The following is a 23,551-nucleotide window of genomic DNA, read 5'->3' as shown; positions in this document are numbered from 1 at the left end:
AAAATGAATGAGTGAATGAATGAATGAATGAGGGAGGGAATGAATGGAGGGAGTGAATGAATGAATGAGGGAGGGAATGAATGAGGGAGGGAATGAATGAATGAGGGAGGGAATGAATGAATGAGGGAGGGAATGAATGAATAAGGGAGGGAATGAATGAATGAGGGAGGGAATGAATGAATGAGGGAGGGAATGAGTGAATGAGGGAGGGAATGAGTGAATGAGGGAGGGAATGAATGAATGAGGGAGGGAATGAATGAGGGAGGGAATGAATGAATGAGGGAGGGAATGAATGAATGAGGGAGGGAATGAATGAATAAGGGAGGGAATGAATGAGGGAGGGAATGAATGAATGAGGGAGGGAATGAATGAATGAGGGAGGGAATGAATGAGGGAGGGAATGAATGAATGAGGGAGGGAATGAATGAGGGAGGGAATGAATGAATGAGGGAGGGAATGAATGAGGGAGGGAATGAATGAATGAGGGAATGAATGAATGAGGGAGGGAATGAATGAGGGAGGGAATGAATGAGGGAGGGAATGAATGAATGAGGGAGGGAATGAATGAATGAGGGAGGGAATGAATGAATGAGGGAGGGAATGAATGAACGAGTGAATAAACGAGTGCCCCACGCACAAAGCTGCGCCCAGACCAGGAAGGTGCGGGCGGCGGGGCTGCCGGCGTGAGTGTGAGCACACCCGTGTGGGCGCGCCAGCTCTGCCAGTTCCCACGGGGGCGGGAGGACGGGTCCAGACGGAAAAGGAAAAGTGAGCGCGGAGGCAGGAAGGCAGAGTGGCCTCCTGGCCGCTCCTTCCCGCGGGGCCGCGGGGCAGGGAGACCAAGCCGGTGACCCGGTGCTGAGGCCACAGGCGCGGTGGGTGGGCTGCGTCCCGTCCCGGGGCTCCGGTGGGCGGTGGCCGGTGGCCGAGACCGCAAGGCCCTCCCAGGCGCCTGCGGCCTCACCTTCCACGCCCTCGGTCGGGGACCTCGTCCCCAGGCACAGGGCCACCGTGCGTGCCCTGGACAGGAGGCAGCCTTCCCAGGGCCCCAGGGGGCCTGCACCGCGCCCGGCACTCATCTTCCTCCCATCTTCCTCCGAAGCATTTCCCGCTGACTGGCAGGCCATTTATCCCTCCTCCCCTTCCCGCCCCCTCCCCTAGGACGTGAGGCCAGGAGAACAGAGGGTGCTGGTCTCTGCTCACGGCCGCCCTCCCACCCTGAGCGCGGCGCCCGGCACAGCAGCCCCGTGGACTCTGCGGAGGCATCACCTGGGCCAGTGCTTCCCGGCTGTGCTGGGGGGACACTGTCCCATTGTGTCTCACTCATTCCTCTCTTTCCAAAGAATTCGCTGGGAAGACACTACCCCGTCTGTCTCAGAATCCAGTGCTCATTAGCACAACAAAGGCTCTGAGAAGTCCCGCAGAGGAACTGCTTCTCTGTGCTGTGCAGTGCCTCCTGGACGGCGGTCCCTCCCTTCCCCAGGGCTCCCCACACCCCTCCATCCCCGCTGCCTCCCTTCCCCAGCCTCCTGCACGGGCTGAGCCCGGCCGCACGGAGAGTTAGGGCTGGGTCCGTCCCCGGTCTGCGTGCGGGGCCTGGGGGTACAGCTGCTCCCCCTTGTTCTTCGAGGAGGGGGAGCCGGGACCCAGGGCTACTCTGGCTGAGACATCGTGAGGGTCCAGGCAAAATCTGTTATCCAGCCTCGTCAGCATGGCTCAGTGGCTGAGCACTGACCTATGAACCAGGAGGTCACAGTTCAACTCCCGGTCAGGGGTCACGCCCAGGTTGCAGCTATATCCCCAGTGTGGGGCGTGCAGGAGGCAGCTGATTGGTGATTCTCTCTCATCATTGATGTTTCTCTCTCTCCCTCTCCCTTCTGCTCTGAAATCAATAAAAATATAATAAAAGGCTACTATGCAAATCGACTGAACGGTGGGATGACCGGACGCTATGATGCGCACTGACCACCAGGGGGCAGACGTCAACGCAGGAGCCGCCGCCCGGTGGTCAGTGCGCTCCCACAGGGGGAGCCGCTCAGCCAGAAGCCGGGCTCACGGCTGGCGAGCGCAGAGGCGGCGGCGGCAGCCCTAAGGACCCTTTGGTGGACATCCCCCGAGGGGGCCCGGACTGCGAGAGGGCGCCGGCCGGCTGAGGCACGCCCCCCTCCCTGAGGAAGTCTGTGCTTCCTCGCGGCGTGGGCTCCTGCGGAGGAAGCGATGAAATCCGATCGGAGTTTACCAGACTCTTCCCAGCATCCTCTACTTCCTTTCTCCTTGCGACGTTCCTGTCGCTGTCATTCCACTCTCCGTCCAGGACTTCGGAGCCCAGCAGGTAACGGAGTCGCGCCCGGCGCCCCGTGCCCGTGTGTGCAATGTCTCCGGAAGGCAGCCCGTCTCTGCGCCTGCGCTGGGCCACGCGGGCTCGGGACCGCAGGCCGCGCCGTCCGAGCCTCGAGGCTTCCCCCTGGAGCTGAGCTTCCCGGGGATCTCCCAGGACTCCGTTTCCTCGGAGACAACGTGAAGCAGCCAGGGACGCTGTCACCTGACCGTCGCTCACCCGCCCCTCCATCGCCTTCGGAGGCGCAGTAAGGGCATCGGCCGAACAGCTCGGGGCCTCGCACCGTGCTCCTCGCAGGACCAGCCGCTGCGCTGCTGCGACCCCAGACGGGACCCCGGGGGGCGCACCCACCCAGGGCGAGATCCGGCTCCTGCCCAGCCCGCCCCCGTGGCCCCGACACGAGGACACACGGGCTTTTCCCGGGTCCGAGACCAACAGATAAAGCCAAATGCAGACAAGTAAACCCCGCCCTAAACACAGGGATTTTCAAACAACCAACCCAGAGGCCAACGCTTCAAGTTCCGGATACACGTGGGCACCCTGTCCCGTGGGGATCCCGTCCCGCGGGGACCCTGTCCCGTGGGCACCCTGTCCCGTGGGCACCCTGTCCCATGGGCACCCTGTCCCGTGGGACCCTGTCCCGTGGGCACCCTGTCCCGTGGGCACCCTGTCCCGTGGGGATCCCGTCCCGCGGGGACCCTGTCCCGTGGGCACCCTGTCCCGTGGGCACCCTGTCCCGTGGGACCCTGTCCCGTGGGCACCCTGTCCCGTGGGCACCCTGTCCCGTGGGCACCCTGTCCCGTGGGACCCTGTCCCGTGGGCACCCTGTCCCGTGGGCACCCTGTCCCGTGGGCACCCTGTCCCGTGGGGATCCCGTCCCGCGGGGACCCTGTCCCGTGGGCACCCTGTCCCGTGGGCACCCTGTCCCGTGGGACCCTGTCCCATGGGGACCCTGTCCCGTGGGGATCCCGTCCCGTGGGGACCCTGTCCCATGTCTCCTGGCAGATGTGACAACCTGAACCCCCAAGGCCAGGTCTAGTGACTGAGACCCCCCATTTCCCCATACCCCCCACCCTGCTCCCACCTCTGGGAGGCCAGGCTGCCCTGGGGAGGGGGTGCCAGCCCAGGCCCCACCCCGGGATGAGGAACCTCAGGTTCTGCCATCCTCAGTGGGTTCAGGCCCCACCTGCCAAAACCTGCATCCCCACTCCTACACCCACACCTCTGCACCCCCACTCCTGTATCCCCACCCCTGCACCCCCACTCCTATATCCCTATCCCTTTATCCCCACCCCTGCACCCTGCCCTGCACCCCCACTCCTGTATCCCCACCCCTTTATCCCCACCCCTGCACCCCCACCCTGCACCCCACTCCTGCATCCCCACCCCTGCACCCCCACCCTGTACCCCCACTCCTGTATCCCTACCCCTTTATCCCCACCCCTGCACCCTCACCCTGCACCCCCATTCCTGCATCCCCACCTCTGCACCCCATGTCTACACCCCACCCCTGCACCCCCACCCCTGCAGGCTGGCCTCCCGGGGTCTGGCCGGCCCCTGGCCCGGCTGCTCCTCCCACCCAACCCCGGAATGGTCACTCCAAGAGCCGGGAGAAACCAGACATAACCGGGGCTGCTGGGCACGCCAGGACCTGCACTGGTCCCCTCCCCCAGCCCAGGAGCCCGCCACGTCCCCCACCTTGTCCCTTCCGGGGGACAGGCCCAGCCTCCCCCTCTCAGCCTGGGGACACAGCCCCATTACTGTGTCACGCTTCTAGCGCCAACGTGGAGGCCTGAGGAGCCCCCAGCAGAGCGGAAAGGGGGACCCGGCTTTGAAGTCTGCCCGCACCCACTCAACAGCCCGCTTTGTTTTCCCAGACGCCGCCCCAGGCCGCACATCGGCTGCTCAGACCGGACAGGGCGGCTGAGGGCGGGACGCCCCCCAGGGCAGCTGGCCAGCGTCCACCCCGTCCCTCCGCCCTCTCCTCTCTCCTCACTCCCTTCCGGAGAGAATCATTCATTTCCTCTCCTGAGAAAACACACCTCCTCTCCTCCCCCCCTGCAGTTCACCTCACGTCTCTTCACCCCGGTTTCTGCGAGGAGGGAGGGACCAGCGGCCGGAGGACGGCGGCAACATGGCCCCTAACGCCCGGGTCCCGTCCCGGTCACCCAGTGAAGCCCTGGACGTGGGGAGCGGGACCCCAGCCCCTCACGGCACGGGGATGCCATGTCAGTTTCAGGGGACACCAGACGTCAGGCTGGCCTCTTCCGGGGGGGACGCTGGTGAGGCCAGGCAGCCTCCTGCACTCCCCTCGGCCGTGAGCCCCGCCCTTCCACGAAGCAGGGGTGTCCCAGCCGCCCGCTGGGCCCAGACGCCCCGATCCCAGCCGGCCGCACCTCTCGGAGCCTCCGTCTCGTGCCGGCCTGCACCTGGCCACGGGGCTCCCCACCGCTGCGTCCACCAGGAGTGGGGGTGCAGGAGTCGGGAGGCAGTGACTCCATTCGGCACACAGGGCTGAGGCCAGGGCGCCGTGCCCCCCGCCCCCCCGAGTCCAGGGCGCCGTGCCCAGCCCAGCCTTTCTGGAACAAAGTGGGCCCGGAGGGCAGGATGTGGGCATGGCGGTAAAGACACTGAGCCCGGACCAGGCTCAGAGAGCCCCTCCCCATGGTGCCAGCCCCGGGCCGGCAGATGGCCCCGGGGCCGCCCAGCTGCCTCCCGCCAGCCACAGGGGCGCAGGGCGGTCCCAGCTCCGCCCCGTGTTATCGGCGGGTCTTCGCGAGCGCACTGGCGGGAGGCGTGGCCCTGGACGCGGCTGGGGCAGCCCACCAGGTGCAGAAAATGGGGGCGCTGCACCCCAGGCAGCTGGGGGGGGCAGTGCCAGGAGACGGGGCTCTTCCGAGGCAGGTCTAGTGTCTGCGGGGGGCACAGGTGGGGACACTCACCGGAGAGGCAGCCCTGGTCGCCTGGCTGCTGGCTCCACCCCGGGCAGCACCTGAGCACGGGCTGGGCCTCCACGGCGTACACCTGCCTGTAGGCCGCGTAGTAGACGGTTCTAGAAGAGAAGGGAGGACGGACGCGCTGGAGCATCTCACCCACTGCGTCCGGCTCTCACCGCCACCCCCCCCCAACACACACACACACACACACACACACACACACACACACCTGCTCACACACACGCTCACACACACGCACTACAGACTCTCGATTGCCCATCTCACGCGGGAGCGGGTGGGAGGCCTGGGTCCGAGGCCGGCCCGGGGTGCACGCCACAGCGCTCGGCCCAGGATGGCCTATGCCCCCTCCCCCACGGCAGCCCCGGCTCCAGCTGGTGTCAGGCACCAGGAGGGGCATCGGGCCTCACCAGGACGGTCTCGGAGGGCTGCGGGGGGAGGGGGGGGTCAGACTCTAGAGCTCAGCTCAGGAGCAAGACCGGCTTCCACAGTGGCCCCGGGGGCCAGGGGCCGGCGCTGGCGGGCCGTGGTGGCGGTGCCCGTCCGGCCCAGGCTCTCAGCCGCTGGCTCACCACGGAGCCGACAGCAGACCGTCCTGGGGCCCACAGGGTGGGGCCCTCGCCACCCGAGGAGGGTGGTGCTGAGCGGGGACGGGGCTGCCAGGAGGAAGGTGCCCACGTAACAGGAGGACCGAGTGTGTTCAGTGCAGGCGCCGGGCAGAGGGGAGCGGGCAGAGGGCTTACGGGGTGGGGGCAGCCTGGAGGCCGGAGTGGCCTCGGTGCCCGGCTGGTTCCTGCTCAGATGGGGTGGTGCGGCCCTCACGAAGGCTGAGGAGCTGGGAGGGCTCCAGGCTGGGCCCCTGGAAGCTCAGCCACCCAGCAGCCTGCCCGGCCCAGCCCGCCCAGTCCCTCTGCCATCCACAGCCCGGGGGGCGGGGCTTCTTGGTGGAACAGCCAGTGGGCGCCCACCCCCAGCCAGGGACGCCCCCTGGGCCACAAACCTGGAGCAGAGGCCAGGCGGGGAGGCGGAGGGGGCCTGGCCCACACAGCACCCCACTCAGCTGCACCCGCACCCCAGCGTCCTATATCCCAGCTCCTCCGCTGGGCCTCGGACGTTGGGAGGGTCTCTGCCCACCCACCAAGCCCCATTCCTGCTTCTCCAGAGGGTGGGCACCTGGGCACCACCCTGACTCCCCCTCTCCCCAAAACCTCCCCCTCACCTGCTGACCGCAAGACAGAGACTCACTGCCCCTGCCCACCCCACCCTGTCTCTCACTGCTTGTGCTGGCTGAGCGGTACCCCCAGAGTCCAGGCCCCCAGAACCTGGGATGTGACCTCATCTGGAGACAGGGCCTTGGCAGGGTCACCAAGTCAAGACGAAGCCACACTGGCCCAGGGTGGCCCTGGGTCCCACGACCGGGATCCTTATGAGAAGGGGGAGTGGGCACAGACATGGGGACCGCAGAGCAGCGGCCGGCGGGAGGCGGCCACCAGCCCAGGACCTCGGCTGATGGCCATGGCCACGGCAGCTGGAAGGGGCCTGACCAGACGCCCGTCCAGCCTCCAGAGGGACCCCACCCGTCAGGGGGCTTCCGGCTGCAGGACCGAGTGCGCCCGTGCTCTCAGCCGCCCGCTTGTCACCACCTGTTACAGCAGCGGCGGCGGCGGCGGCCACTCGGCGCCCAGCACTCAGCCGTGCCCTCGGGTCCCCTGCGGCGAGGGCCTGGGTCTGTGATGGCCTGGGCACGCGGATATGGGGGCAGGAGGGACGGGAGGGAGGCAGGGAGGACGAGACAGTGGAGGAACCGAGAGGAAGGGGCTGGCCGGCACCCTGCAGCCTTCGGGCAGTGCCCCTCCCGGCTCCCGCCGTCGGAGGGAAGGTGGCCAGCCAGCAGCCACCGGGGTCAAGGGCCCTTGAGCCGGGAGCGGCCGGAGGGCCTGGGCTGCTGTGTCTCCAGGAAACAAAGCCTGCTCCGGGGGTGCTGGGCTCGGCCCTCGGCAGCCTGGGAGCCGGTGGCCCCGGGGGCCGGCACCCCACAAACAATCAGGGCGGCTTCCGGGAAGCAGGCTGGGCGCTGCCCGGCAGGGGTTGGGGGGGTCTGCATGTCCCGCCTGGAGGACAGGGGACCCCGCAGCGGGACAGGGTTTGGCAGAGCCAGTGTCTGGGCCCTTCCGGCGTCAATATTTACCTCCCGGGCTACGTGCAGGGCCTCGCGCCACCGGGAAGCCCAGCTGACCGGCCGTCTGCCACCCTCCCGATGTCCCCCTGGAGACAGGCGGTCAGCCTGCAGCCCCAGGTCCCCGAGAGCGGACCCCTCGCTCCCCTGCAGCTCACAGGGGACCCCTCACGGGCTCCGGCCACCACCAGGGAGCTGGTCCACAGGGGCCACCGTCACAGGAGGAGGGGACTGCCTGCCAGGCTGGTGCCGGGCCGCCCCCCACAGCCACCCGGCCCCCGGCCGCAGCACGGCAGGGTCTGGGCGAGGGCCTGCGGCAGGCCCGCAAGTGGGCTCTGTGCCCCAAGCATTCCCTTTCCTCTCCCTCCCTCCCTCCTTCCTTCCTCATTCCCTTCTCCCTTCCTCTCTCCCTCCTCTCCCCCTCCCTCGCTTCCTCCCTCCCTCCTCCCTCCTTCCTCTCTCCCTTCCTTCTCTTTCCTTCCTTCCTGCACCCCCCAGGGGGACAGCCCCTCCAGGCCTGAGCCCCGCGGGGCGGCTGTGTGGGCTGAGCCCCGTGGGGGAAGCGCTCCTGATGCGCTGAAGTGCCTGGAGGAGGCGGCCTGGACGCTGGTCCGGGCAGATGAGGTGAGGGGGGGCAGGGGGCTCAGGGGCTTCCCAGGGACCCAGAGCCTCTGTGGGGTCCCGGAGAATGCACGGGGGTGGGGGTGGGGGTGGCGGGGGGTGAGCCAGCAGCGGCGGCCTCCCGGGGCGGCCACAGCCTCGGCCGCCGGAGGGACATCTGGACGAGGCCTGTGCGGGGCCTCCACGTGGGCAGTGATCTCAGCCTCGGGAGTCGCCGGAGGGACCTGACACGGACACGCAGGAGCCCTCCAGGGGGAGGCGGCTGGGCCCCAAAAACCCTGCTGGGCGCTGGTTAGAGGAAGCCCTACAGGACACCTGGCGGGGGAGGGGGGCACAGCGGCGGCGAGACTCTGTCACCTGGAGTGGGTGCTGGGGGGCGGCCCCCCGCGGCTGCTCCCTGGGAGCCCTGGCGGGCCTGCCACGTGCGGGAGCCGGTCCCAGGTCCTTGAGCTGAGAGACACGAGGAGCCCGCTTTGCACGGGGGCCCCCCTGAGCCGTCCCAGGAAACCCCGACACGGAACAAAGACCCCCTTCCCGGCCACACAGACATGAGGACAACGCCGCACCCGGCAGCTCCCAGGACCGGGGGCCTTCCCTGGGGCCCCGGAGGCCCAGCTCCCGCTGCCGGCGCCCAGGCCAGGCCGGAGGAATGGTGCCCAGGGCTCCACAGCAGGGCCCCGGCTTCTACTGCTTCCGGAGGGGCCTTCACCACGAGCTGTGGGGGAGGGGTGTGCGCCGGGTGACCTCATCCTGTTTTGTAAACACGCACTGCGCCGCCCGCACGCACTAGCGCCGCCCGCACTCGCACTGCGCCGCCCGCACACGCACTGCGCCGCCCGCACTCGCACTGCGCCGCCCGCACACGCACTGCGCCGCCCGCACACGCACTGCGCCGCCCGCACTCGCACTGCGCCGCCCGCACTCGCACTGCGCCGCCCGCACTCGCACTGCGCCGCCCGCACACGCACTGCGCCGCCCGCACACGCACTGCACCGCCTGCACACACTGCGCCGCTTGCACACGCACGGCACCACCTGCACACACACTGAGCCACCTGCACACACACTGCACTCACTGTGCCACCTGCACACGCACTGCACCACCTGCACACACACTGCACGCACTGTGCCGCCTGCACACGCACTGCACCACCTGCACACGCACTGCACGCACTGTGCCGCCTGCACACGCACTGCACCACCTGCACACGCACTGCACGCACTGTGCCGCCTGCACACGCACTGCACCACCTGCACACACACTGCACTCACTGTGCCACCTGCACGCATTGTGCCACCTGCACACGCACTGCACGCACTGTGCCACCTGCACACACACTGCACTCACTGTGCCGCCCGCACACGCACTGCACCACCTGCACGCACTGCGCCACCTGCACACACTGAGCCACCTGCACACGCACTGCACGCACTGCACACGCACTGCACGCACTGTGCCACCTGCACACGCACTGCACCCAACCGCCGCCTGCACACGCACTGCGCCACCTGCACACGCACTGCACGCACTGTGCCGCCAGCACACGCACTGCACGCACTGCGCTGCCTGCACACACACTGCATCACCTGCACACACACTGCACCACCTGCATACACGCTGCACACACTGCGCCGCCTGCACGCACTGTGCCGCCTTCACTCGCACTGCGCCGCCTGCACACACACTGCACCACCTGCACACACACTGCACGCACTGTGCCGCCTGCACACGCACTGCGCCACCTGCACGCACTGTGCCGCCTGCACACACACGGAGGCAGATCTGGGGACAGGTGAGGGCCCAGGGCTCCTCGGGCATGTCCCTCGTGGGCGGGGGGGGGGGGCACCCCACGCTGTAAGGTGTCCAGCCGTACCCCTGCCTCCACCTACGGGCGACTGCAGCCGTGTCCTCCCAGCTCCAGTCACCACAGACACTGCCCCAGCCCATCCCAGGTCCCGGGAGGGGGGGGGTCCAGTCGCCTGCCCCCTGAACCACTGCGGAGCTTAATGGACCCCCCGGCCTCTCCTCTGAACCTACAGCAGATCGACGTTTAAATGAGAGCTGCACCCCGCCCCCCCGAGGCTGCGGGCAGGCGCCCAGAGCCCCTGGCACAGCAGCTTCATGGACGACTCCCCCAAACCGTGTAGGAGACTCCCCCAAACCTCTGAGAGGCTGGGTACCACGCCCATCAAAACATTCAGCGCCACCTCCCCCACCTGCCCAGCAGCGCCAGCTTCCAGGCGGGAGTTGCCCAAGCGGAGCCGCCCCCCCGCACCCCCCCCCCCGTCCCCCAGCTCTGCAATGGGGCCAGCGGGATGGGGTGAAGAGGAGAGGTGTGTGTGCAAAGGCACTCCCCACGTTGGATTTTGAAATAAAATCTTGAGCAACAGAAGGCTTCACACCGGCTCGGGCGCGAGGCCAGGGTCAGGCTCCAGCGGGAACTCACAGGCTGGGCCGGCTCCCACCCTCCACGTGGCCAGCACCCTCCCCACAGGGTCCCCGCCTCCCCAGGGGGTTCTCCCCCACAGGGTCCCCTCCCTCCTGCCTGGTCCCCATCCCCACCCGCCCAGAGGTCCCCGGGGCCGCCCGGCAGGACAGCTGTGCTCCAGCCTCAGCCCCTGGGGGGTGGGGGGGTGGGAGGCCTTGGCCTCAGTCAGACGAGGGGCTGGGGGGCACAGGTGGCCCCGACACCAGGACCATCCCCGCCCGGCCACCCCGCTCCCACCCGGGACCCACGTACCTGCGCTCGTGGCTCACGCACCAGGCCTGCCGCCCGCAGCCCGGCTTCCACACGGGCACCGCGCGGCTGAAGGCCCGCACGCAGGGCTGGCGACGGCCCACCAGGGTCAGCTCCTGCTCGGCACACACGTGGGGCCTGGGACAGAGGACAGAGGTCAGGGGTCAGCGGCCAGGCCCCTGCCCCTTCCCTAAAGCCATCCGGCCTCGTTAACCCCTCCACCCACAGCTGTCTGCTGGCCCCGGGGCCTCCCAGACCAGCATCTGCCCCGTCCAGCCTCCTGACCCAAGGCCAGCCACCCACACACACGCACACGCACACGTACACACACACACACACGCACACGCACACGTACACACACACGCGCGCACACACACACACGCACACGCACGCACACACGCGCGCACACACACACACTCCTCCCGGGATCAGCACTCGGACCCACCAGCCCCGCAGCCACAAGCCGGGCCTCGGGGACTCGGATGCGGACTCGCCTTTGAGAACCGCTGGTCCCGGTGGCTGGGTTTGGGTCTCGGCCCCCATCCCCACCAGCACTGGGCCTCCCTGTGTCCAGCCCACCCCGCAGGGGGCGGACACGGACTTGGCACTGGGGCGCGCCCAGGCTGCAGGGCAGTGATCTGGCCACTGGGCCGGGGGAGGAGAATGCCCCATGGGCAGGGCAGGAATCTGGGGAGCGGGGTGCTGCTCTCAGGAGGACCCCCTTCCTTCCCAGCCCCCCTCCAACCTCAGCCACATGGGCGGCTGCTGGTGAGGGAGGCAAGCCCGCCTTCGAAGCACGTTAGCAGCTTCCCATTTGGGGGTGGAGGGAGGGGGGTGGGGGCAGGGCGGAGGGAGCAGAGACAGGACCCTCTGCCCTCGCAGCTCGGGGCAGGGGCGCCTGGCAGACGCCCAGAGTGGGCAGGGGCCTGGGGGAGGCACCCCAAACCAGGCCGTGAGCCCAGCTCTGTGCAGGGGGTTCCTCCAGGCAGAGGGGGCTCCTAGGCTGGCGGCCTTCACCCAAGATCTGCCCCTCTTGGGGGTGGTCCAGGCCCCAAGACCATGGCATGATGAACCAGGGCAGGAGGGGAGGACTGGGAACCAGGGCAGGAGGGGAGGGCGGGGAGGCAGGGCAGGAGGGGAGGGCGGGGAACCGGGGCAGGAGGGGAGGACGGGAACCGGGGCAGGAGGGGAGGACGGGGAGGCAGGGCAGGAGGGGAGGGCGGGGAACCAGGCAGCCAGCCATACGCACACGCAGACACTGCTGACCCCTCACCCGGAGGGCGGGAGGGTGGCTGGGCTGCGAGAAGCATCCCCATCGTGTCTGTTTCCATGAGATTGGGTTTGGGCCCTGAACCTGCCACCCCGCCCCCCCCCCCCCCCCCCCGGCTGGCTGCAGCCCGAGGCCATGAGGGTCTGAGAGCCACTTGCAGGACCAGACGTGAGCTTGGAGGGCCCTCCCTGCCGGGGGCAGGGGGCAGCCTAACCCGCTGCCGGGCCGCGTTCCCAGCACGGCTGCGAGGGGACCCCAGCCCCAGGGAACAGAGGTCTCCTCTGAGCCCTGCTCCACCGCCGGCCACAGCGCCAGGGTGACCTGCTCCCGTCACCTGGTCAGCAGGAGCCACAGCACCGGCCACGCCGCTCCCCGGCCCCCAGGCCCCCTGACACTACCTCCCCGTGGGTCCCCCAAAGGCCACCGCGGAGGGTCAGGACCATGTGCAGGTCAGCATGGCAGGGAGGCAGCACCTCCGAGGACAAGGCACTTCCTGGACCTTGCGGGCCCTCCCCTGCCCCTCTGGCAGCTCCCGGAGCCCACCTGCCCCCCACCCTCCGCTCAGCAGACAGCCTCGGCCTGGAAGCCTCAGGGAGGCGCGGGCGCTTTCCCCTTCAGCCGCCAGCCACGCCCAGTGCGATCCCACTGCACAGCCCCCCGCGACCCACCTCCACCCACCACGACCCCCCGCGACCCCCGCGACCCACCATGACCCACCGCGACCCACCGCGACCCACCGCAGGTCCCACCTCCACCCACCGCCTGTCAGACAAGTCAGGCGCTTCGGGGACAGAGGGCCACGGGAGGCGTGCTCAGTGGTACCACGGAACTCACCACGAGCAAGGCTGAACAGAGCCCCCCCAGGGCCTCCGCTCCAGGTGGGGGCAGGAGGGGTGCAGGAGGAGCCCAGGGTTTGACAGGGGAGAAGAGTGCAGAGTCCCCCAGTCCCTGGGCCCCGGCTGCACCCGCCCAGGCCCCGGGGCACAGGTGGTCACAGCACACCCCGGGGCTCAGGAGGGGGCCCAGGAAGGGCAGCTGGCTCTCCACACGGGCCCTGGGGCGGGGCCCTCCGAGCCTGCCCACCACAGGCCGGCTCCCCCGGGTCGCAGGAGACAGGGATGCCCGGCAGAGGTCACCTGCAGCCGGGCCTGGGGCTGCTCCCGTTTCTGGACGCCAAGGCCCCCAACCCAGAGGCTGTGCCCCTTGGCAAGGCCTCGCGAGCCTCCCTTCCCTGGAGCACACCAGCCTCAGGGCGGGGGTCCCGGCCGTGGACTCGCCCCGCCGCTCCACCTGCCAGCGTGGCCAGCGGTCCTGCGTGGCCCGGAGCCCTGACCCAGGCCTGGGCCGCCCGCCCGCCCCGCCGGAGCCCCCAGCAGCCTTCCCGAGCCGGGCAGGCCCGCCCCCGCGGGAGCGAGCGCTGGGTGGGGGCTGCCAGCGGGCCCCCCGCTCCCCCCTCCGGCCCCGCGCCCCCGGCCCCGCGCCCCGGCCCCGCGCCCCCCGGCGGCCGGCTCGGAGTCCTCTTTCAGCACCAAGCCCGGCTCGCGGCGCCCTGACCCCCGCTTCCTGCCCGTCCTGGCGCCGGATTCCGGCCGGTCCCTCGGCCCCAGAGCGCACGTGTTTAACGCATAAACCGAGTCCGCGCGGCCCCGTCTGGGCGCAGCCCCCCGGCCCGGCCCCCGCCCGGGAGACGGCGCTGGAAGGAAGTGGAAGCGGCTGCTTCCTCTCTGCCTCTCCAGGCCGGGCTCCCGGGCGCACCCCGCCTGGCCGGGACCCAGAGTCCCTCACCTCGGGGCATCCGCCTCCGCGCGCAGCCCCCGGTGCAGAGGGAAGGGAGCGAGGAGGGCGGAGAGGCCGGGGGAGGGCCCCCCGCAGGGCCCCCCGCCCCGGAACCTCGTCTCACCTCCCCCTCCCCAGCTCCGGCAAAGAGCCCACCCCTCAGGGCCCGGGACAAAGCCGCCCAGCACCCCGGCCCCCCCACTCACATGCTGGGCTGCAGGCGGAGCAGGGCGCCCCCGGGCACCACGGTGAGCAGCAGCGCCAGGGCCTGGGCCACCGCGCGTCGGGCCGCCCTCGCCTCCGGAAAAGCAGGCATCGCGCCCGCGGCCCCGCGCCGCGTCCCCACTTCGGTCCCAGCTCACAGACGGCCGGGGCGAGCCCTCCGAGCCGCCTGCCCGTGCGCCATGGCCCCGCGGGGCCGGGGGGACAAGGGGCGCAGCCACAGGTGCCCGCGCCGGACCCGCGAGTCCGAGGTCGCTGCAGGTGCGGGGTTCGGGGTTCCGCCCGCGCCCGGGGCAGCGGAGACGTGCGCGCCAGGGGACACCCTGCGCAGTGAGCCCCGTGCGCGGCCAGCCCCGCGCGCTGCGAGCCGGCCCGCCCTCGCCCCGCCCCCCGGCCGGACCCCAGACCCGACCCCGCCCACAGCCGGTCCCACAGACCCTTCCAGACCTGCCCGCCCCGCCTGCGGCCACGCCCCCGGTGCGCCCGGGCCGCTGTGTCCCCGCCCCGGCCTCCCGCCCCGCCCACAGCCCCGCTCGGGTCCTCACGCCAGCCCCCCGCCCGGCCCGCGCAGTCCCTGGGAGCTCCCCGCGCTCCCCGGGCTCAGAGCCCCAGGTTCCGCGCGATCCAAGTGACCAAGCCCCTCACCCGGGCAAGGCTGCTCTCCGCGGAACCCGGAGCCCACACTCCGTCCTCGGGGCAGCCCTCAGCCCTCCTTCCCTCTGAAGTCCCAGGGGGAAGCGGCCTTGGTTCGTCCTGCCCCGGGTGCTCCGTGCCCCGTCAGCCCTGGCACCCATCCCCTCGGTGGCCTGTGGCCTGGGTGGTGGCGCCCTGCTCCCCAGGTGGTGCAGGCAGGACTCTCTGCCGTGGTTAATTCTCACCCGAGGATATTTTTCCGTTGATCTTTAGAGAGTGGGAGAGGGAGAGATGGAAACATCCACGTGAGAGACACATCCATAGGGTGTGTCCAGCACGCACCCTGACCAGGGCCGGGAACCTGCAACCAAGATACTTGCCCTTGACCGGAATCGAACCCGGACCCTTCAGTCCCCTGGCCGACGCTCTATCCACTGAGCCAAATGAGCTAGAGCTCTTTTTAAAAAAATACTTTTTTATTGATTTCAGAGAGGAAGTGAGGAGGAGAAAGAGGTAAAAACATCAATGATGAGAATCTTGATTGGCTGCTTCCTGCACGCCCCCTACTGGGGATCGCCCTGACCTGAGTCCTGACCAGGAATCGAACCGTGACCTCCTGGTTCATAGGTCGTCCGCAACGCCCGAGCACCGCCTGCCGGGGCAGGACTCCTTTAAACCCGATTGGGTTTGGAAATCACATACTCCAGTGGGAGGACCAGGCGCCAACCTAACCCGCTGCCGGGAGGACAGGGAGTCCTGGGGCGGGACAGTCCCCTCGGGAGGTGCCCAGGGGGAGATGCAGTCTGGGTGGGTCCAGATGGGTGGCCAGGAGTTGGGCGCCCCATTAGTCACATGCAGTTGCAGTTGCGTGGAGCCCGGGCCACCCCCTCCACACGCGCCCTCCACCCGGCCCAGCACGGAGCGGGCACAGGGCAGCCTCGCTGCCCGGCGGGCAGGGCTCTCCTCCTTCACTCCAGCTGTCCACGTGACCTGCAGGCTCCAGAACCCCCACCCTCATACAGACTGGGGCCCCTGGCTGGGCGGGACTTAGGCGGGGGACCCCAGCTGTCCAGAGGCAGTGGAGGTAAAGTGCCCCCCACATCTGAGCCCTCCTCACTGCGGGGAAGCGTCAGGGAGCTTGAGGTCAGGAGGGGACAACACCCCCAAGTCGCCGGCTTGTAAGCTGCAGATCTGGGGACTGAACACGGGTCTGGCCCTGGGGACCTTCACGCCCCCCCTACTCTGCTGCCTCTAAATCTCAGAGACCCACTGCAGGTCCCACCTAACGCCGTGGGGAGGTGCCTCTGTCGGCTCAGGCCGCCAACCAAACGCCACGGCCGACAGTGGTTGGCAGGCGGGTCTGACCTGCTGAGGGCTCTCCCAGGCTCCCAGACGGCAACCTTCTTGCTGTGCTCACCTGGCGGAGAGACGGACAGAGAGACGGACACAGACAGACAGCGCCTGGGTCTCTTCCTCCTCTAACCTGGCCCCAGCCCTGGAGGGTCAGGGCCCCACCCTAATGACCTCATTTAACCTCAACCACCTCCTTAAAGGTCCCGTCCCCAAATACAGTCACGTTGGGATTCGGGGCTTCAACACATGGATTTGGGGGGACACAGCTCCATCCACAGATGTCACTGTCCCGGACACCCCAGATGCAGGTTAGCATCCTGCTCGCTGGTGCTCTCAGCGCGACCCCGTGACCGCCCTGCTGGGTCCCGCTCCTCGGGCCCTGGCTGGGATCGCAGCGGCAGGCCGGCCCACAGCGGGGCTCCAGGCGCTCCCCCTCCTGGGCTCCCGCCACCGCATCTTCCACGTCCTGCCCGGAGGTGGCTTTTCCGCATGCACCTGTCTCGTGTAGGACCCGCCCTGCTGGGTGCTCCGTGGCTCCAGTGCCTCCCGCCGGGCAGCCGCTGTGGCAGCTCTTCAACCGGACAAACCGCGTAGACCCGTCCGTGGGTAATTCCGCTGATTCTCGCTCCCGCCCCACGGGGTTTCTCGGCGGCTCTGACGGCGGGAGGAGAGGGTGTGCCTGCCATTCTCGGGAAGCTGACGGAGGACAGGCTGAGAGGGGCACAGGGAGCACCCCCATTGCGCTACTTCCCGCCGATTACGCCGCTCATTCTCGCCCACCATCCGTCCAAATGGACGCTGGAGTCCCGTACCCGGTTCCTTCAAAGCTGCGCTGGACTTCTGTTGCGATTGCGCTGAACACTCCCTCGTCCTGGAGAAACGGCCTCTTCCCAGGAGCCCAGCCTTGAGAAGGGCCAGGCCTGGGCGGGAAGCTGCTCTGGCCGGTGCCGCCCCAGCCGGGCGCACTGCCCGGGTGTGGGATGGAGGACTGGAAGCCTGCGCGTCCCCACCTGCACCCGCCCGGCTTCCGTAGATCCAAGGCTTCAGACACCCTCGGAGTCCAGGCTGGAGCTCGGCGGGTGCTGGCCTGCCTCAGGTCTCAAGTCCCAGCCCCAATTCCCAGCCCGGAGCCTTTAGCCAAACTGTAGCAAGACGTCCCATTCCACCTTGGGGTTCGCTGACTTGACTTATAAGGGACAGACGTGGTTCCGTTTGCGGGGTGTGGGATACCAGGTAGAAGGGTGCCAGCCAGTAACGACACCCCACTTAAAATGGAGGTGAGAGGCCAGAAGGAGGGTCCTCACCCACCACCGCTCTATGCCAGCTACACACCCGCAGGAAGACAGACACAGCTGGCATTCCCAACAGGACGTGTCGCTACTACCCCAGCAGGAGGAAGATTTTCTCCTCGCCCAGCAACAAGCTCAGCCAATGAGAAGCACTGGCACCCTGAACTCTCACGTTCCTCGAAAGCAGCCCTCCCCACCTCCTCTTTCTCGGTGAAGTAGCATCCCTGCCCTTTGCCCGCTGGACTTGCCTATAGTTTTTGCTCTGGTGTGCTTGACCCGAATAGCAATTCTCTGCTATTCCTGAATAAACCCAATTTTGCAGGTAAAAACAACTGGCTGATTTATTTTTATGGCCAACATTACGCACCCCACTCAGGCCAGGCCGAGAGCCCTGAGCAGCAGGCGCCTCACGTGGAAGCCAGAAGTTCACGGTGGCCTGGCCTGCTGCCGCCACACCGCTCCCACCCCCTCCCCCTCCCCCGCCCTGTGGCCTGCCTGCCCTGGGCCGGAAGGAGGCCCGCTGGCCTGCCCGCTGCAGCGCCCAGGTGGCCCCTCAGGGATCAGAGTCGGCGGTTTGGAGCTCACGCAGGCAGGTGTGCGGAGGGAACACGTTTCCCTTCACGTCTGGCAAAGCGCCGCCCGAGCGAGTGTGGAGGCATTTTTAAAAGACACCGCTGTTCCGTGTTTTCGTCTCACCCTCCGCTGGAAATAATAAAAACGGCGCGGGCCCAGGGACTCCTACGTGGGGAGGGGGCCACACGCCAGCGTGGCGGGTCCTTTCCAAAGCCTCCTGCTTTCCCCGAGCCCCGGCGGCTGCTCCGCCCTGAGGTCCTGCTCTAACCCCCTCCCCCACCAACAGCCGGAGAGGGGGTCCCACGGCCCCCCACATCTGCCTGAGCTGACGCCGCGGGCCATGCTAACCTAGTCTCCTCTGGATTTTCACTCCTGACCCGAGGGCTGGCGAGTTCATTAACGAGGCGTTTCAGGCCGGGGCCTCGCATGCAGAGCGGTCCGTCTGCTCTGCCCCGATAGCCGGGAGCCTCCGCCGGCTTCCACCGACGGCCCGCAGGAGGGGACCGCGTGGCCAGCGTCGTCCTGGCTGAGACACCGCGGGGGGAGGGGAGCCCCTGGATGCAATGCTGACACTGTCCAGCCCCCTGGGGCCCGGAGGAGGGAGAGGCTGCCCTCGATGCAGCTTCTCTGGAAGGCGAGCTCCGCCCACAGACCCCGCACTGAGTGACCTTCCGGCTGCACGTGAACCGCCAAACGGAGCCGCCGCCTGCACCCGGGCACCCGGGCAGCTGAGCTCCCCAGCGCCCGGCGCCCAGCAGCTCTGAGGTCTCACCTAGGGCTCCTGTTTGGCCCCAACACGCCCACGACCCGCTTCCACCAGAGACAGATGTCAGAGGTGCCCCCCGCCCCCCGATCCTGTGAAATGCTGACACCTGGGAGTTGAGAGAGCACCCCTCCCGCTGAGCCGCCCTCCTGATGGTCCGGACTTCACCCCGCACTGAGGTTCACCCAGCGCAGCCCGGGGCGCCGCCCGCGTGGACGACGCTGCCACCTGCCGGCCGGAGTGGGAACAGCCTCTCCAAAGCCCAGGACAGAAGCACCAAAAAAGACAGGCGCCCCCGCCGGTGTGGGGTGCGGCCCGTTTGGTGGGGATCATCCTGAGCGCCCCGCGAGGTGCTGGTTGGGCTCCCGGTCAGGGCGCAGGCTGGGCCCCGTGGCAGGGCGTGAGACTGTTTTCTCGGGTCAGAGGGGGTCACACTGCGGCCCTGTGTTGGGAGCAGAGACCACACTTGCAGCACAGCTGGCACTTAGAGGGTCAGCAACAGCGTGAGGAACAGCTGACGCTGAGATGGCGCTGCTTGTGGGCCAGGCAGAGCGCAGAGCGCGTCACAGGCATGAACTCATTGAACCTCCCAGCACCCGTTGGTAGAAACTAGTATTAACCCCACGCACCAGGAAAGGAGACGGGGGCCGGAGAGCTGGTGTCCAAGTCCATGGGCAGAAGTGGAGCCGCCCGGGTGCAAGCCCGGCCAGCAGCTTCCGCATCCACGCCCAGTGCCGTCGCTGGTGCGTCCCTGGCTCTGTCCGAGCTCCTCCGTAGAGCAGGGAGACTCAGGGAGGGTGAGCGGGCACCTCCAGCCCCATCGGCACCGGAGCCCAATCCTGGCCGGCCGCACACGGACTGGGCCTGGCAGCGTCCGCCAGGCACGCACCGGTTCGCGGGGCCGCAGCGGTCCCCACCCGCCTCGGCAGGGGGGAGGGCTAGGCCCACGCTGTTACCTGTATCTGCGCACTCGCTCAGCACCCTTTAAGGGCTTTTTATTGGGAGGCAAAGCACCAAAAACATTCCGTATCTGTGGCATTTCAGTGCCCCGTCTGTCAATGCTGACATCCAGGCAGGGGAGTGTGTGGCTGTCCAGGACCTGCGGTCGGGGAGGGAGGCTCCAGGAGCAGAAGGCTGGGAGGGCCTTGAACTGTGCACAAACCCCATGGGCATCCGAGTCTGCACAAACTTTGGGGACTTTGCTAATCAGTCGGGCTGTGCCAGCCGCGGCCTGGACGGTCACCAGAACCACCCACGCCCGCGTCCTCGGCTGCAGCCTCACACCGGTGCGCCCACACCCCGGGCGGCATGGGAAGGACTGGGGAAGCGCCGTAAGCCCCGAGCGCCGCCCCTGCGCAAGGAGAGTCCCAGGGCCTTTTCCTGACAAACAGGGCGCGCGGTCCGGACTTCACCCGCACTGAGGTTCACCCAGCGCAGCCCGCCCCGCCTGCAGGCAGCAGGTGACTACAGGAAAGAGCAGCGGACGGAGCGGTCCTGCTGAATGGCGGTGTCCTCGGAGGGTCTGAAACAGGTGTTGCAGGATGGACGCGGGCGATGGGGCCCGGGCGGCGGCCGCAGACGCCCGCAGGGGCAGCGGGGTGAGAGCCACGGGCGCGCGCACAGCCCTCGGGGCGGGCAGGGACGGCGCAGAGGAGAGCGACCCCTGGCGGCAGGGCAGTGGCCATTCCAGTGTCCCCCACCCGCCCCACCCGCCGGGAAGGAGTCCCCGTCCGCCCCGGCTGCGTGACCTCGGCCGCGTCGGGGCGGCTCCTCGGCCGGAGGTCGGGGCCGGGTCCTGGGATCTCCGCACGAGGGCGTCCGTTTACTGCGAAGGGGCCTTGGCCTCCCGGCGCCCCGCCCCGTCTCCCTGGCAACTGGCCTTGACCCCGCCCCTACCCCCCCAACACTGGTAAACAGGAAGTTGGTGTGCGCTTCCTGCGCGCGAGGGGCGGGAGCGATTGTGAGCAGCGGCGGGCCGAGCCAATCGCGGAAGACGGATGGCGAAGAGCCAATCGCGGGGACCGGAGGGTCCGGAGTCCGAGGCGGGGCTTGCGAGGCGGAGCCAATCGCGGCGACCCGGAGGGCGGGGCGGGGCGGGGCGGGCCGGCTGGGCGGAGGGCGGACGGGCGGCGGCGGCGTCCTGATCGGGTCCTGATCGGGCCCTGGTCCGGGTGGGCGGCGGGCGCGGCGATGCTGCAGCTGCGAGACTCGGTGGACTCGGCGGGCACGAGCCCCACGGCGGTGCTGGCGACCGGCGAGGAGGGCGGCGCGGGCGGCGCGGGCGGGGGGCGGCCGGACACGCCGCTGCGGCAGACGCTGTGGCCGCTCAGCGTCCACGATCCCACGCGCCGCGCCCGCGTCAAGGAGTACTTCGTGTTCCGGGTGAGGCTGGGCCGGGCCGGGCCGGGCCGGGGCGGGGGGCGGGGGGCGGAGAGGGGGCCGGGCCGAGGGTGACCCCCGCCCTGTGCCTGCGCGCAGCCCGGCACCATCGAGCAGGCGGTGGACGAGATCCGCGTGGTGGTCCGGCCGGTGGAGGACGGCGACATCCAGGGGGTGTGGCTGCTGACCGAGTAAGCGGGGCGCCGGGTGGGGCGGGCCGGCAGCGCCCGAGCGCGGAGGCGCGGGGTGACGGCCGGCGCGTGCCCGCCGCAGGGTGGATCACTGGAACAACGAGAAGGAGCGGCTGGTGCTCGTCACCGACCAGTCGCTGCTCATCTGCAAGTACGACTTCATCGCGCTGCAGTGCCAGCAGGTGGTGCGCATCGCCCTCCGCGCCGTGGACACCATCTCCTGCGGGCGGTTCCAGTTCCCCCCGAAATCGCTCAACAAGTAAGTGCCCAGCGGGCCCGGCCCCTCCGCCGCAGAGCCCAGTCTCAGTGGAAGCCTGTGCCTTCTGGGCCGCCCGCGGCTCTAAAAGGGATTCTGGCACCAAAACAGCTGCTGGGCTGGTGGAGTGGACTCGCACCCGGCGAGGTGGGCCAGGCAGCGTTTTCCTCCGACAAGGAGCACGCGGGTCCGCCTGCTCTGCCCGCGCTCAGAGGCAGCAGTAGCGCTGCGTTAAGTTAATCGGAGCTGATCCTCATGCTGGCGCGGTTTCCTAAAACATGAGCCACCAGGCAGGAGTCTGGGCCACCGAGTTACCACTGGATGCGAGCGCCCCGCAGGCGAGGTCTGGAGGGCGCTCAGGAAGCAGCAGCTGCAGGCGTTAACCAGCCGCCGGGCGTCAGGTAGAAGGACCTACAGTCACGGAGGTGTCACCGCGCAGTCAGCCCCCCTCTATAGTGCCATGGCCTGCCACACGGTAGTCATTATTAACCCACACACTCAGTTTCTCAGAAAGCACGGACAGTTACTTAGGTGAACTAAGTGCAGACACGAGTGTCTCGTGACCGGCCAGGCCCGTGTGAAACGGCTCCTCTCTGGAGGCTGCTGACTCCCGAGGCCACGGACTGGCTTGTTAACATCACACGGAATGTTTTTCTCACCCCGCAGGCGAGAAGGCCTGGGGATTCGGATTCAATGGGACAAGCAGAGCCGCGCCTCCTTCATACACAGGTGGAACCCCTGGTCCACCAGCATGCCCTACGCCACGTTCGTGGAGCATCCGATGGCCGGTGCGGACGAGAAGACGGCCTCTCTGTGCCAAGTAAGAGCCCGTGGCCGAAGTGCCGCCGGGGGGGTGGTTCTAGGCCTGCACTGCCCGTTGTGGCGGCCGCACGTGGCTGCTGAGCACTGAGGAGTGGGTAGCAAGACAGGAAACACGCTCTTCGTGTTCAGTAACGTTGGCTGACTTAGGGTTAAGTAGCCCCATGTGACTGGCAGCCACCGGTCACCCCCACTTCAGAAGGTAGCCCTTGTGGCCGTGACTGTCTTGGAAAAGGGCCCAGAGGGCTTTGGGGCAGCGCCAGGCAGGCTGCGTGCTCATCACAGGAGGCGTAGCCAGTGGTGAGGGCAGCGCCGAGGCCTGGGCAGGTCGCCCACTGGCCCGCCTGCACCCGGCCTGCTTCCTGGCTTGGTGGTGGTGAGGGTTTGTAGCTGGCTTGGTGGTGGTGAGGGTTGGTAGCTGGCTTGGTGGTGGTGAGGGTTTGTAGCTGGCTTGGTGGTGGTGAGGGTTGGTAGCTCGCTGTGGCTAAGCCACTCAGGCCTGTGGAGAGCGAGGCTCCGGCACTGGCTGTCGCCCAGCACAGAGCACAGTTGTGATCGAGGTTCCAGAGCCCACGGAGCAGGCAAGCAGAGGGCTGGGGGGGGGGGGGGGCGCGGGGGGGGGGGGGGCTGGGCAGGCACAGACCAGGGGCCGGGGCGGCGGCTTCCTTTCCTGGCTCACTCTGATCAGCTGTTTTCTCTCTTTCAAGTTGGAGAGCTTCAAGTCTCTGCTGATCCAGGCTGTCAAAAAAGCCCAAAAAGAGAGTCCGCTGCCGGGACAGGCCACCAGCGTGCTGGTCCTGGAGCAGCCGCTCCTCATCGAGACCTACGTGGGGCTGATGTCCTTCATCAACAACGAGGCCAAGCTGGGCTACTCCATGACCAGAGGCAAGATCGGCTTCTAAGGCTGCAGCAGCCTCGGAGAGCTGGCGGCCAATCGGCGCGGCCTGGGGCCAGCTCGCCCTGCGGGCCAGGTCCTTCCCTGTCCGGGTCTGAGTGGGTTATGACAGTCACGTGACTTGTATCCTTGAGGTGGGTGTGGACACGTGGTCACACACTAGACGGGCGCGGACTGCACGCAGCTGTCCCTGCTGGCCGCTGCCACCTCCCGGAGCTTCCTTTGGGCCTCTCCATCCCCCCCCTGCCCGCCTGCCCGCTAATAAACGTCCTGTGGTTGCACGAGCGTCCGCTGGCCGAGCTGGGC

At 68.4% G+C, this 23,551-nt stretch overlaps 2 protein-coding genes across 2 annotated transcripts in view; one reads left to right on the top strand and one right to left on the bottom strand.

Moving 5' to 3' along the window:
* MEGF6 (multiple EGF like domains 6) overlaps positions 1-14,456 on the bottom strand; it is a 24,626-nt gene extending 10,170 nt beyond the window's left edge. The window contains 3 exon segments of the mRNA XM_079777891.1: positions 5,281-5,390; positions 10,830-10,964; positions 14,079-14,456. Of these exon segments, the coding sequence (XP_079634017.1) occupies positions 5,281-5,390; positions 10,830-10,964; positions 14,079-14,188 (355 nt within the window). The 5' untranslated portion in view covers positions 14,189-14,456.
* A 6,356-nt stretch (positions 14,457-20,812) lies between these two features.
* TPRG1L (tumor protein p63 regulated 1 like) lies at positions 20,813-23,531 on the top strand. The gene is made up of 5 exons (XM_079777338.1): positions 20,813-21,087; positions 21,184-21,275; positions 21,358-21,534; positions 22,198-22,351; positions 23,058-23,531. Exons 1-5 carry the CDS (start codon positions 20,896-20,898, stop codon positions 23,250-23,252), a joined length of 810 nt encoding a protein of 269 aa, XP_079633464.1. The 5' UTR covers positions 20,813-20,895; the 3' UTR covers positions 23,253-23,531.
* Positions 23,532-23,551: the final 20 nt, after the last annotated feature.

Source organism: Cnephaeus nilssonii, assembly GCF_951640355.1.
Source record: "Cnephaeus nilssonii genome assembly, chromosome: 7".
NCBI lineage: Eukaryota > Metazoa > Chordata > Mammalia > Chiroptera > Vespertilionidae > Cnephaeus > Cnephaeus nilssonii.
The sequence above is the reverse complement of the archived record's forward strand: the minus strand, read 5'-3'. Positions and strand labels throughout refer to the sequence as shown.